The 15,048-nt window shown below is 45.7% G+C and overlaps 1 protein-coding gene across 2 annotated transcripts in view; it reads right to left on the bottom strand.

Annotated features, from left to right (window-relative positions):
* Positions 1-15,048, bottom strand: part of LOC123790761 (neuronal acetylcholine receptor subunit alpha-7) — a 108,027-nt gene that overhangs the window by 52,080 nt on the left and 40,899 nt on the right. For both annotated transcript variants that reach the window (XM_087856725.1, XM_045795349.2), the window contains one exon: positions 10,504-10,548. In XM_087856725.1, coding sequence (XP_087712851.1) covers positions 10,504-10,548 — 45 coding nt within the window. The remainder of the gene's footprint in view (positions 1-10,503; positions 10,549-15,048) is intronic.

The following is a 15,048-nucleotide window of genomic DNA, read 5'->3' as shown; positions in this document are numbered from 1 at the left end:
TAGTCAGGTGAGTAATGTCACTTTACAGACATGAGCCTCTGAGAATGAAGACTTGTCAATGTATAATGTGCTGGAGAATCATCTGGGGCATTGAAGATAGAAAGCCACCCCACTGATATTTCTAATTGATGTGGGTGGTTGGTGGAGGGGAAGGGAGGGGAGGGGAAAAAAGGGGAGGGGAAGGACAGTTCCCAGAGGGCCAGTCTTATTGAAGCCAGTTTGCAGGAATGCCTGGGCATCAACCAAACTGTGTTTGCTCCAGCCTGCTCTGTCTCTGCGCCATTGGCCCAGCGCTCCATTCTTTTTCCTCCTTCGTCCTGGGAATGAGCCCTTACATACCAAACACCGTGATTTCCTTATTAGGATCTCATCTTAGCCTGGGATGCTTCTCTGGGTTGGTGACTAATTATCACAGAGCCCGTCACTGTCACTATCACCACCATGCTAATCAGGGTCATAGGGCTCCCAGAATGAAGCTGGGCATAGTAGGCAAATGCCCATCCTCCCGCTGGCTGAAATGATGGGCAGATCAGGGAGGGAAGGCAGGGAGTGGGACTGCTTGGTTGGTGAAACCTCAGCCTCTTCTGAGGGTACCATGTGTGAACTGCAGGATGCCTTGCCAGCAATCTTCCCCTACCTGACTCATGATCTTAGCGGCACGTGTCCCGTGGGCATGTATCCTGTCTTGTTTGCTCTGTGTTGTGTGCACACCTCACTTCCATGATCCAGGAATGCCAGCATGATAACTATTCCTATTTACAAGAGGAGACTGGGGCACAAAGTAGCAGCATCCTTTCAGTCCGTCACTGGGTCAGGACTCAGGACTGTATTATTTGGCTTCAAGGAGAGTGATGAGTAGGCTCCACCATGGCTGGTTCTTCCAACCCAATGTCTCTGCACTGGCAGACCTCCCACCACAACCAGGTAGCCGCTCATCATCCCAGCAGGTGCCTCCCATCTGCTCACTTGGCAGCCAAGCTGGGTCTTCCCCCACCTGCAGGACAGAAAAGGTGGGCTGCAGGGAGAGGTGGAAGTCAGGCAGACCCCAGTTTTCACCAAGGCTGTGGCAGAGCTAGCTGTGTTAGCTCAAGCAGGTTGTTAAACAAAAAAACACAGGCCCCAAATTACTTAGGCCAAGTCACCAAACTGGGGCCTAATACTTAACTGCAGTTTCAATCGCCCCAGAAATGTAAGTCTTAGAGGGTCAGTCAGGACTCTTCTGATCGACATCAGTGAGGTCAACTGTCAAAAGGCCCTCTCCATCCCCCAGTGGAAGATGAGGCGATCTGCTTGATAGGGACTCCTAAGGGAGGCGACCTTGCCTAAAACAATCCTTTTTTTTTTTTAAGATTTTATTTATTTATTTGACAGAGAGACAGCCAGCGAAAGAGGGAACACAAGCAGGGGGAGTGGGAAAGGAAGAAGCAGGCTCCCAGTGGAGCAGTGAGCCCGATGCGGGGCTCGATCCCAGGACCCCGGGATCATGACCTGAGCCGAAGGCAGACACTTAACAACTGAGCCACCCAGATGCCCCTAAAACAATCCTTTCTTTTCTCTTGCTTGTAACTTTCTTACCCGACCCTCCTTCCTATAAAAACTTTCCATTTTGTACAACTCCCAGGAGTTCCTCTCTACTTGCTGGATGGGGTGCTGCCCGACTCACGAATTAATCGTTTAATAAAGCCAATTAGATCTTCAAGCTTACTCGACAAGGTAAATGCCCTCTCTGAGCTGTGGCTTCCTCACAGGGGTCCTGCCTCACAGGGCAGGGCGGTGCTGTGAGAATGAAATGCATACAGCAGCAGGTCAGTCACGTGGCCCTGGTAGGCATGTGACAAATGATGGCTTAAAAGAAAAAGAAAAAGAGGGATTCCTCCATTTCAAAAGATACTACAGGACAGGAGAGCTGTAATAACCAAGCTTCAACCAAAGGTACAAAAGCACCATCAACTGGGCACAGGGAGCTGTAGAGGGAACCTCGGTGCTGTGTGCCCTTGGAGCAGGATCAGAGCCCAGGACCCCACAGGTTTCCATGAACATATCTGAAGAATGAATACGTAAAAAGGCTTGTAAACAAGCATGTTCCAGAAAGAGGTTTTCTACCCTCTCGAAGCACTCACTCCCTACTCAGACAGTAGGTCCCTGGAGGGCAGAGGTCCTGCACAAAATCTTCCCACAGATAGAGCCTGGCATGTTGGGTACCTGATAATAAGTGTCAACCTAGAAACAAGGCCCACGTTCTTCACCTGAGATCAAAATAGTTGACTAGAAGAATTTTCAAAACACATATGTATGGAGTTTTCCAACGCCAAGTACGTGCTGTCTTTCACACCAACAACCAGTTCTCTGATTCTCTGGACAGGAACTGGGTGTGCAGCCATTCAGTTCAATTCTGATCTTCTCTACCTGGAGTTAGCGTCAGATCAATACTCCCAGATCATCTGGAAGAGTCTCTGCTTTTCCTTTGCTTCCTATTTTTGTGGGATCCCTTCTCATTAAATCTTCAAGATATGATTATGTACGGTTGTTACGGGGACATACAAGAGATGAAGGGGCCTTGGATCTGAAAGACACCATAGGAATCCCAACCATGGGTCTGAGAACTGGCCTCATTAGCATCCGCCTTGAGCCCAAAGTTAACTTTTTAAGTGTGTGTGCATGGAAACATTTATAGCAGGAGAGTGACAGAGAAGAAAGGAAACATTTTCTTTGTTTAAAAAAAAAGTACATATGGTATAATAAAACACATATTTGGTTTATATCCCAGGTTCTTCACACAGGGTTTCTAAACCCTCGGGAATTCCCTGAGGATAGGAGTGTCTCTTGTTATTCATAGAGAGCTCCTTCTGAGCTTATTCTAAAGAGGTTATTCTAAAGATGTGAGGTAACTTAGAGTGGGACCCCTAGATCACCTCAGATTGCCAGCATGCAGCTGGTCATCAGAAAGACCAAGCTTTAACTAGTGGGTGGGAACTTTCAGCCCCACCCAAACAATATCCAGGGTGAGGACAGAGAATGGAGGCTGGGTTATAAAAACTCTTTAACAAGGTTTAGAGAGCTTCCAGATTCATGAACACATCCAGGTGCCAGGACAGTAACTAGCCCACAAAGGGCAGAAAAGCTCTGTGCCTCCCCCACACCTTGCCCTATGCCTCTCTTCCATTCACTTGTTCCTAACCAGTATTCTTTATAACAAATCAATAAATATAAGTTTTTTCTTGAGTTCCCTGAGCTGTTCTGAATTTGAACTCAGCTGGACAGAAGTGGGGGTAGCCTGGACACCCCTTTTGCTGTTGGCATCTGATTGGGGGTAGCCTTGTGGGAAAGAGTCCTTAACTTATAGGATCTGATGCTAACTTCAGGTAGAGAGGGTGAAAATAGAACTGAATGGTTGGACACCCAGTTCCTGTCCAGAGAATAAGAGAATTGGCTGTTGGTGTGAAAGACAGCACGTACTTGGCGTTGGAAAACTCCATACATATGTGTCTTGAAAATTCTTCCAGTCAACTACTTTGATCTCAGATGAAGAAAGTGGGCCTCCTCCTTCCTCCTGCCCGGGAACTTTTTTCTCTCAGTATGGCATAATGATTGAAATCATCATTAACTATGGGTTGTTAGGAGGGCCCTAAGCATGCCACTGGCTGGCTTGTGTATGAATGTAACGTGCGGCATTTCTGTGTATCAGAGATGAAGTGGTAGAGAATGCAGAAATTAAAAAGGTTAACGTTTTAGAAATAAACATGGTTTACGACCTATCATTCTACAATGTGAATAGTATCCATTCCATAATGAGGACCTCAGAGGGGAGGGGGGTGGGGGAATGGGATAGACCGGTGATGGGTAGTAAGGAGGGCACGTATTGCATGGTGCACTGGGTGTTATACACAACTAATGAATCATCGAGCCTTACATCGGAAACCGGGGATGTACTGAATGGTGACTAATATAATAAAAAATCATTAAAAAAAAAAGAATCAGGAAATAAAAAATAGAGAACATAAGAAGGATGGGAAACATAGAGCCAGAAGACTGGTCAAAATTCCAAAAGAAGAGAGGCCAGATTCTTTTGAAAAGCACAGGTAAGTCTTTGGATGGCTCAACTGTCTCTTCAGAAACTGAAATGGTTCTTCCATTTCTTCTCATAGATTAAATCAGATTATATCTGACAGGCCTCCCAAAATGATAAAACTAATCTATAGAGAAAATACCCCAACTGCTTCCTCTTAGGAATAAGAGGAGGTAAACAGAACAGCAACCTTCTCTTCCTTCGGGTTATTTAAATAACTGGAAAGTCCTACAAATCAAGGGTAAGTGAAAACACATTAACAAACTTAAGTCAAAAGAAAATTTAATTTATTTATTTGACTTTCCTTCCCTTCTATGCAGACTGTATAGAAAATCTCTCATTTGCAGAATATTGACCTCAGAGTTTCAATACCCCGGGGAGAAGATTATGTAGATTCAGATTTTCAGAACCGCAATTCAGCAACGGGAAGCTCTGGGAAAGAAAATTTGCTGAAGGCAATTTCCTTGATTTTCTGTTCCCTCCTGTCCATAATTCTGCCCTCGTCTCCTGCCCTGTTGGCCTTCAGTCTCAAGCTTCACTTCTTATATGTGCCCATTATTCAGGCTAGGTCAGGCCACGCTGGACACCAGCCAGAGGACACAACAAGCAGGAGTCACAGGGGTGGTGGCCTGATAGATGACCCCAGAGCAGCTGCCAAGGCCTGCCGTGGTGACATCTAAGTTCCCCATATCCATGCTGTGGCCTCAGCAGGAACTCCAAGACTTTCCAGAGGGAAAGAAGTTCAATTAACAAACCTGTTAGTGTCTGTTCTAAAACCAAGATACTAATGATTCCTTAAAATTCATTCAGGAGCAAGTGTTACAGACACCATAGGAGCTACAGGTGCCACCTTCCAGATAAATGTGCCACCCAGCTTTGTAGGGACACATGGCTATAAAGGCACCCAGCATGTTTCCATATGCTGGGTGTGTGGAACGAAGTATTAGTTCCCGATGCAACACCTAGATACACCAATGTTTGCTGATGTTCACATTTGGAAGAGTCTGTGCCTTTCCTTCTCTCCCTTCCATTTCTGTAAAGCAGAGATTTTTCCCACCTGTGAACTCCACTGTCCACACCACCAGCCTGCCTTCTGCCGTATCTCTAGGGAGTCACTTGATCACAATATTTTAACCTTTTTGTTAGAATGTACACTGCACAGCCTGATTATAAATGGCTCAAGAGAAGAAACTGGGTCTCATCCACTTCTGGGTCCCCACGACATGACCCAGTTCAATGCCTTCCACGTAGCAGGTGCTCAAAAAGGTCCACTGAATAGGTGAAATAGCAAGGTGAGTTTTAGAATAAATGAAGTTGCAGACACTTCTGCAAATGTAAGAATTAATTAGAAATAAGCTGTGCTTGAGAGAAATTTAGAAGTCTCCAGTGATGTCCTCCAAAGCAAGCATGTTTATTTATGGAGCCCCTGAACTCAATGCAATATGTAATAATCTGGTTACTATTTTCCTGGAAAACACCACCCTTTGAAAAAAAAAACATTTGCCAAGTCATATATGCCACTGAAGATCACTTCCTTACCGTGGAATAAGGAATGCAGGCATCAGGAAGACAGACCTGTCTGTGACCTAACATGCAGTGAGCATATTAGGTGTTTCTCTCTATATAAGAAAAATGTCAACAGCAGCTCTGCACCATAGAGGACATGGGTAATGTCTGGTTTTATGTTAAAAAGGAAGCATTTGCATTATCTCCCAGAATTCCCAGAGCTTCAACCTTACACTATGGTGTTCAGATGTTATTTGGAGTTGACTTTATTTTGTGTCATGATATCTTAGCCCTTCCTAAGTTCCCAGGTTGAGTTTTCTGTTTCATATATTCATTCCACAAAAGTTATTCAGTGCCTGCTGGGGTAGAGTAGTGAAAAAACGCAACGGAGTCCTGTCCTCCCTGTGTACACATCCCACTTGTGCAAGGGAGACTCAGAGCCAAAGAGCAAAGAAACAAAGAATGGGGCAGCAAGTGCTTTAGAAACAAAATGGAATACATGTTTGTGTTCCTTCAAACCGCTGTGTTGAACCCTAATTCCAATGTGAGGGACGTCAGCGGAGGGGCCTTTAGCAGGTAATTAAATCACGCAGAAGGAGCTTTCCCAAATGAGATCAGTGCCCTTATACAAAGAAGCCAATGGCTAGCTCACTCCCTCTCCATCGTGTGAGAACACAACACAAAGGCAACTCAGTAGAGGGCCCTGAATAGAACCCAACCATGGCGGCACCATGATCTTAGACTTCCAGCCTTCAGAACTGAGAAATAAATATCTGTTGTGAGTAAACCCACCCAGTTTATGGTGTTTTTTATAGCAGCCCAAACAAAGACACCAGGTAAGGAGAATGGCATGGGTTGGGGTAGTAGGAAAGGGTTAAGACAGTACTCAGGGACTCAGGGAAGACCTCACTGGAAAGGTGATCTTCAGGACAAGACTAGTAAGAAGTGAGGGAGAAAAGCAAGTGGTTCTTGGGGAAAGAGACTTCCAGGCAAGGGGAGCAAGTGCAAAGGCCCTGAGGTGGGTGTGTGCTTGGGTGATGTGTGCAGGGCAACAAGCAGGGCAGAAAGCACAGCAAAAAGAAGAGGGCTGGAGGGGATGTGGCCAAAGCAAGGGCCAGGCAGGCAGAGTCAGAGACCACCTCAAGGACCAGCTTGCCACTGGGTGAGACAGTGGCTGCTGGAAGGACCTGAGCCAATGAGGCTTGTGGCTGAACCTTCATCTTCTCTTATTGGGATCATACTGACTGGTATATTGAGAACAGACATCAGTAGGCGAGGTAAGGGCTGAAACACAAAGTTGGGCTAGGAGTCTCCACAATAACATAGGCGAGAGATGATGCTGGTTTAGACCAGGGTGGAAGCAATGGGGTTCCACTGCTTCAAGACAAGAGTTAAGGGTGACTCTGAGGCTTCTGATCTGAGAAAATGAAGACATGGAGCTACCATTTATCCAAAATGGAGACAGCTACTGCAGGGGCCAAGGGCAGGCTGCCCAAAATGTTCCACTTTGTCATACTGATTATTTTACCTTATTTTATTAATTTACATTCAATTACCCAACATATAGTACATCATTAGTTTTTGATGTAGTGTTCAATGATTCATTAGTTGTGTATAACACCCAGTGCTCTTCACATCACATGCCCTCCTTAATGCCCATCATACTGATTATTTTAAATAAAAGTTACTTAAAAGGGCCTGTGCAAGGACACTCAGACCCTCCTCTGTCCCCCTGAAAGCAGGAAATAAATTCCTCCCATGAAATGTACCCTCCCTGTACCATGAGCTAAAGAGACACCCTCATCACCAGCAATAGGAAATTTAGAGCCAAGAAGGCTACAGAAACAGCCCTTGTTAGTTTTTACTAATTTCCTAGCACAGTCCAAATTCTTTTCAGAATTCTTTACTAATTAAAGCTCCCGAAGTTAAGGGTTTTTGTCCTGTCAATTCCTCATAAATTTATTGTCTCTTTGTCTAAGAAGCTTAAAAACTATCTGCCTTGGTCATTTCTGTAGGTCATAATGTCATTATTGGGCCTCTGTGTGCATGTAACAAAACTTGTTTGTTTTCTCCTGTTAATCTGTCTCATGTAAATTCAATCTTAGTCCAACTGGAAGACCTTAATGGGTAGAGAAGAATTTTTCCTTCTTTTCACTATGGAGGGGGCAAGTGTGAAAGGGAAAGAAGGGATGGTCTAGAACACACTGGGGTTAAGATCCTCCTGGGTGCCTATGTGGGGACACCAGGGAGGAAGTTGGGTTGGTGCTGTTAGCTCCTGAATGGTGCCTTAAGCCAGGATACTGGGTCCTCCAACTCCTGAGTCAAGGAATGGCTGGACAGACATGAAGAGATAGCAGAGGGAACTCAGGAGTCATGAGTGAGTTAGGAGAAAAACCTAAGGAGAGGTATCCAGACACTAAATGAAGAAGGATTTCAGGAAGAAGGAACAATCAATTCTACCAAATGCTCCCGAGAGACCCAGTAAGATAAGAGGGGAAAAAATCAATCCCTGGAAAAGGCAAAATAATGGTGTTCTACCCCTGGTGGGGAGTGGAGGGATAGGACAGGTATTGGCAGGTAAGGGACACAGGTATCACCTGGGGTGATGGCAAAGTTCTGCTTCCTGAGGGGGTGAGACTAAGGAGCTGACAGCACTCCTGGCAATTCACTGACCAGTACACTTAGGATCTGTGCGTTTCATTGTGGGCAAAATCTCTGCCTTGAAAGACACCCTAGTCAAAGAGCTGCATAAAACACATGGGCGAAGGTGACCACTGTCTGCCATTCTACTTTGAACTGAACTTAAGAAGCTAGATCTATAGAAAGATGGATAGATGGCCAAATACGGGAGAAAGCAAGAATTATAAAATGCTAATTACAGAGTCTAAGAGATGAGGATACAGACTCACTGTAAATTCAACTTTTTGGTACGTTTGAAAATTTTTATCAAAAAACTGGGGAAAATTGTTATTCATAGTATAGCATTCAGCAACCTGGGGATTAGTGGCTTACTCACCCCAAGCGAGGCAAGGGTGAGTTGAACTGAGAATGCATGGGAAGAGATGGGGGACAGTCTGGGCCTGGGGAGGCACCACTTGGAGGAACACTGCTGTAAAGGTGAGGAGGAAACCAGAGTCACTGGGGAGGGTGAATGGGGACAAACTGAGGTTTGTCTGTATGCTAAAGAGAACGACCTGCAGACCCTATTATGATGTTAGAGGCAACAGGGACAACTGTAAAAGTAAGTTTCTCAGCAGGCACCAGGAGAGGGAACCTCTTCTCTAAGGGGAGCAGTGACCCTGTGCCCATGACAAAAGGAGGGAAGCTAGAGCAGGTGTGCAAAGGGTTTGAGGGTAGGATGTGCTCACTAAAGAATGTTGCTTTAAATACTGCAGGGAAATCTCTCAGAGGTTCTGCAAGGGATGTCATGTATAGCAAAGCGTACTCCCGGGACACATAGCAGATGGCTTTACATGAATCTGTTTTCCTTCTCTCAACTTCCACATGCATTCCCACTAAAACTCACCTGCCCAAGAACCACCTGGGAATATCCCTTTCCCCACATTTACCTCTCTCATTCCTGCCTTACAAAGAAAGGCGTATTTCCCTTATCCTTATCTCAACTCCTATCTTGGGACACTGGCCCAAGAAGCAAAGGGTCAATGTAAACTACCAGTGTTTATGTGTTAAAACTTGGGTGACAAAAACTTTCAAAGATCAGGTGGGTTTTAATTCTTTTAATTCCTTGCTTCCAATGAAACTGAACGAGAAACTAATCAAGCTGTCAGCTGATACATCCTGATAAAACTGTATTATTTTTGTCATGGCATCTGGAAGAAGTTCAAGGAATTGATTAACATTGCTGTAACAAAATGTCTTTCATTATGAATGACACATTACTACATCTATTTTAAAAAGTCACAGAACTGATGGTGAAATCTGCATCAGTGTCTCATTTCTGACAATAAAAAATAGTCATCTATGAATATATGAATTAATTTAAAATAAAAAGCCCCATCTTTGGTAGAGAGATGAATGTCACCTTGATGAATTAAGCACCAATAGTCATTGTAAACCTAAATCAATCTAGAAGAAAAAAAATGAACACTTATTGTCTAAAGGAATAATTTTTATGTACATATTTACATTTAAGAGAACCAAGACAGAGTGATTAATAAAAGACCTGCAAACACATAATTATATTACGTTAGGATAAAATTCTGTGTGAAAATTGGAAATGCAACACCAGTGCAAAGAAGACGGGGATGGTGTGAAATATCTGGCAGTTAAAGAAGGCCTTGTTTATATATTTCTTAAGTGAATGATATGGACATCAAATTATTATGGCATTTAGATTCCGCTTAAAATAGAGACTATCAGTTTTACTTTCAAATGTCAATATTTACAATTTGCTGAAGAGACATCATTTGCAATTCATTAAATTTAGGTGAGAATTTAAGATGTCAAGTTAAAAATCCATGAATGGAATACAACATTTCAAAACTTTTGCAGGGGCCACTGGAGCACTAAGTGTGGAGGCCTCAGGCTTAGGCAACTGCCTAGGATTCCAATATGCATATCCAGAGGGCATGGGGAGGGAGGCAGCGGTCCCTGAGCCCTGGGGACCAGTTAGTGCAGGTTACAGACAATGCAGATCTTAATCTTATCTTATTATTTGTCTTGCATGAAGTGCTTTTAAAATACCCCCAAATCACCCTACAGTGAAATACAAGCATGCACTCAGTCCTGCAGGATGCAGTGAGGAACAGCCCAAAGTGGACGTCCTGTTTCACATACCCTGGCATGTGTGCAGTGAGGACTGCCCTGGCTTTCCTCAGGGGCCCCCTGCTTCCCCTGCATTTCAAGCACCAGCCTCTGGGAAGCAAGAGCAGGAAGACCCACGGGAGAGGACTGCCATTGTCTCAACTTACCATCTGCAGCCAAATGTTGGTGGTTAAAACTTGGTTCTTCTCATCCTTCAAAGAAAAAGAAAGAACCATAAATATGGTTTATACGGCTTACAGAAGAGGGAGTGATACCATTATTCATGCAGGAATCGGGCTGCTGGGACTGCTGGAATGTGTGGAAATTAGGAGGCACCACGTGCTTCCAAATACACGCAAGCAGCATTTCCCCAGAGTTAAGCTTTTCTCTTTATTCTGAAGTAATACACGTTTATTACAGAGCACTTACAAAATATGAAGAAGCATAAAGAAGAAAATAAAAACCCCACAGTCCCACCATCTAGAGATGACACTTGCTAATGATTTGGCTTATTTTCCTTTGTACCCTTTACGATAATTTATATGCTTAAGAAAATAAAATTGCACGCATATTCTAATTCTTTAAAGTCAAGTTTATTACTGGAATGTATACAGTTTTAAACAAATATAAATATCTGTGCTTCCCTCCCCCAGGAAAGGGAGTACGACCTGTGACAGCTGCTACACTGTATGCCAAGGGTGCTGCGTGGGTCACATTTCTGCCTGGTCCTTGTGGATCTGCCTGCCTTTTCTCTCATCTTCTATTACCAAGAAGCATGCCTGGCCCCTGACACACACCTACAAGGTAAATTCTGTCCTAATGAGCAAACCAAGTTTCAGAAAGGTAAGATGCCTCTCTGAAGGAGCTATTAACACTTGGATCTTTCTGACACAAAGCACCTTTTTCTGCATTTCCAAACCACCTAAGGATGGGGTCCAACAGGGTGCCAAGTCTGTGCTCTAACCAGAGCTTGGGATAGTGTACCACCCATGGCTTTGCCCCAGCACAGGATATCTAAAGAAAATTCTAGGGAACGTCAACCTTTCCAACTGGGATGCAAGCAGCGTCTTATCACAGTTGGCCAGCCCAACATGGCCTAGCAAAAAGCCCGTGTGAGCAGACTAACGAGCAAGTTTCATGCAATAGTTCTACTGAGACGGTGTTATTCAGAACCTAGCACCCAATTCCCACCTAAAGGACTCTGTAAATTGGCAAGTGCCACTCTCTTTAGGAGAAAGTATTTACTAATGCCTCCAAGCAGATGTGCCTAGAAGCTGAGAGTGAGAGCTCCTCCATCAGGAGTTACTGGCTCTGTTAACTGATGGCATACCCAAAAACAGACCCAATGGCAGAAAGAATGCGGCATCTGCTGGGGTGTGGTCAGAGAGCTGGGATGCAAATGAGAAATACGTGCTGTTTCTCATTAAAATAAAAATGTGTTGAACATGTAAGGAGTTGGCAAAGATTCTTTGATGCATCAATGCCCCTGGCTCAGCAGCTCACACTCTGAGCAACTTTGAGAGGTGAAATTGGCAGGCAGGGAGGTATGTGAATCCCAAAGAAAGAACAGAGCTGCTTGGGAAGGGACAGGCGACAACATCCTAGTAGGGTCCCAGGTCACAGCTGTGTCCAGAAGAAGGTGTCAGTTTGGTTACAGGAAAAATACACCCAATTATTCAAAATAAAACATGGCAGAGTCTTTTTGGTGGAAAAAGTTACGTAGCTAATATTTCTCAGTATTCTGTACTGAGCAAATAGTCCCCGATAGAGCCATATATCTGAACTGCATGAGTACTCTAGTTCCGGTTCAATCTCCAGTATTATTTGAAAGCATCAGTGAACTCTTTTAGGACATATATCCGTTGCATCAACTTATTAAGGAGTTGTTGTTTTTAATGGACTTAAAATTAGCCAGTGTTCCATTTGGGTGGCTTTCCTTCTTTTAATTGCATCTGCGTCTTCAGCTTCTGAGAAAAAGGCTTCTCAGCCTCTGTGGTTTGGGAGCTCAATTACTACCAATCTAATTAAAAGGCTTTCTTCTTTCCAACATTCTAACTGAAACCTCATTAGAGTGAAACGGAATTTCTGTGGTGTGTAGCAGCATGGGACTGAAGTGCCGGCATTTCAAACTGTAATCAACACTGAGCGGCAGCCAGACACCGCCGGAGAGCACAACGATGCCAGGTAGGGGAGCCCTCCGTGGAGACTCCGGGGGAACAGCCTGCAGACCAGCAAGGAGGCTGCTGTGTGCATTCCCAGAGTGGGTCTCTTTCTTCTGCTTCCATCCCAGGGCCACCTGCTGGCTGTGCCTCTCAGCTCTCTCTGTCTGCACAGCGACCAGATGTCCTCCCTCTTTCCCACCCCCGTGTACAGTGCCCCCTCTCCATCACACACTGAATGTTTGTGTCCCCCCGAAATTCACATGTTCAAACTTAACCCCCACTGTGATGGTATCTGGAGGTGGGAGCTTTGGAAGGAGATTTGGTCATGAGAGCACAGCCTCCGTGAATGGGATTAGTGTCTTATAATAGAGACCCCAGAGAGCTCCCTTGCCCCTTCTGCCACGTGAGGACACAGGGAGAAAACATGTCTATGAACCACGAAGCACGTGCTCACCAGACACCGGATGGGCCAGTGCACTGATATTGGATTTCCCAGCATCCAACCCATGAGAAATATATGTGTGCTGTTTAAGACACCCAGTCTGTGATATTTTTGTTATAGGAGCCCAAGCTGATGAAGACAGTGCCCCACCACACACTGACCTCTACTCAGCTCCAGATGGGGCTCTCTGCCCTCATCCAGCTGCACTGCTCAAAGAATAAAGTCTAAGGTTCTTAGTGCAGTACACAGCCTTTTCTACAAGCCACGGTCCAGCCAAGTGTTCATTCATCCATTCATTCATTCACTCATTCAACAAATGTTTACAGGGCACTTCCTTTCTCAGGCATTATGCCACCCATACATATAGAGTAGGAACTGAAGATCATTCTTGAGCTCATGGAATGTAAAATGTGAGTTGGGGGTGTGATTACACAACTCAACAAAATGATACAATTACAAAAGGTGACAGGAAAGGAGCAGGGTGCCTTCAGAGAGGATGACAGGGGTGGAGTCCCAAGAATGAGCCTTCATTTTCACGCCCTATGATATCAGAGACCAAAAAACATGGATCCCTCACGTCATCACCTGTATCACTTGCCCTTTTAAGATGTCACTCCTCCCAGCTCCCAGGGCCTGCCCTCCCCCCACCCTTCTGTGTTCTCTTGCCCTGGACTGAGGTTGCCTCCTGGCTCACCAGGGGCTCCAGCATTGAGCCAGCAACTCAAGCAGACCCTGGCTTTGCATAGGAGAATGAGGAGCAGAGAGGAGAGACATGAGAGCATGAGAGAGACAGATTATAGTTCACCAGGAGGAAGAACCTCCCTGGCCTACAATAGTCCAGATTACTTCAGAAAGCACCTGGGAACCGGCTCCTGGAGTTATAAACACAGAGAACAGCCATCTGCCTGCAGAGGACACTGACACCCCTCATGGCCCCCCAAGGGTGCAGCTCAGGTGACCCAGGGCCTGTGCAGTCTACAGTGGCCAGGTCTCCCACACACCCTGGTGCCCGTGCCCACGCTAGCCTCTAGCTCTTCCTTCCTGCCACCCCCAGAGTACCCACAGTGCCCTGCTTCCTGAGCCTTCTGCAAGAGGGTGCAAGGCAGAACTTGAGCCTGCATTCAACTGCCATGCCTCAAGGTTTGCATTGCTGTGCATGCTGCGGTGTTGTGGAGAACTGGGCATGGAGACTGAGGCTTCGGTTTAGAAAGTTGGCAGATGGAGCTGTGGTTCCCAGATGCCTCTCTGGCCTCGGGCATTAGGATGTTCCTGGCAGTGTATGCAGGGGCTCCACTCCCATTGCCCAGAACCTACTTATTCAACCCAGGAGGGAAACTTCCTTCCCTCTCCTCTAAACATCCTCCACTGACAGCAAAGCTACCAGCCTCCTGCACTGCACCTGAGCTCATTTAAATCCTGAATTCGCCGATGAAGCTGCATTCAGTAGTCTCTTTCCTCATGAGCTGGATGGCGCACTGGTCAAACACTGGGATTCCTGCGGGGAGAGGGAATGGTATCTCCAAACCTGAGCCCCAAACCCTGGCCCAAGGGTGTCTGAATGAATCACCAGCAAGCAGCACAGAATCTGAACATGGGTTTCAGTGATCCCAGACCCTCAGGCTGCCACCTGGCCATTCCTGTCCTGACCCAGCCCGGCAGCACAGCATGGAGGGGCCGACCTCATACCAGCAGAAGGCCCTCCAGGCTCCACTCTCAGAACTCAGTTTCTATGGCTTTCAACTTTCTCTCCTGGGAAATAAGAAGATAAGTTGCCCTGACCACCTCCCAGAGTGGGAGAGGCAAGGAGAGCATCTCACAAGCCGCGACATGTGCCTCAGTGCCAGTGGCTGTCCCTGGGGGGCTGCTCTCACCACACAGCTCTCCTGCAAGACCCATACTCCTTCCTGACCCTGGGATAACATAGGTGGAGACAGGACCCACGGTTGCCACAGAATCACAGGAGGCCCTTGTGTCAAAGCACCCCCAAAGCCAACTGGTCTAATGCCTCGTTGGTTTTTGTTTTTTGTTTTTATTCTGAGCATTTCAGAATATTATCCAGCCTTAAAAAATACGGAAATTCTGCTATTTGTGACAGCACAGATGAACCA

Source organism: Ursus americanus, chromosome 28 (genome assembly GCF_024610735.1).
Source record: "Ursus americanus isolate L20-20 chromosome 28, mUrsAme1.1.p, whole genome shotgun sequence".
NCBI classification, from domain to species: domain Eukaryota; kingdom Metazoa; phylum Chordata; class Mammalia; order Carnivora; family Ursidae; genus Ursus; species Ursus americanus.
Note: the sequence above shows the minus strand (reverse complement) of the source record. Positions and strands in the feature narration are given on the sequence as shown.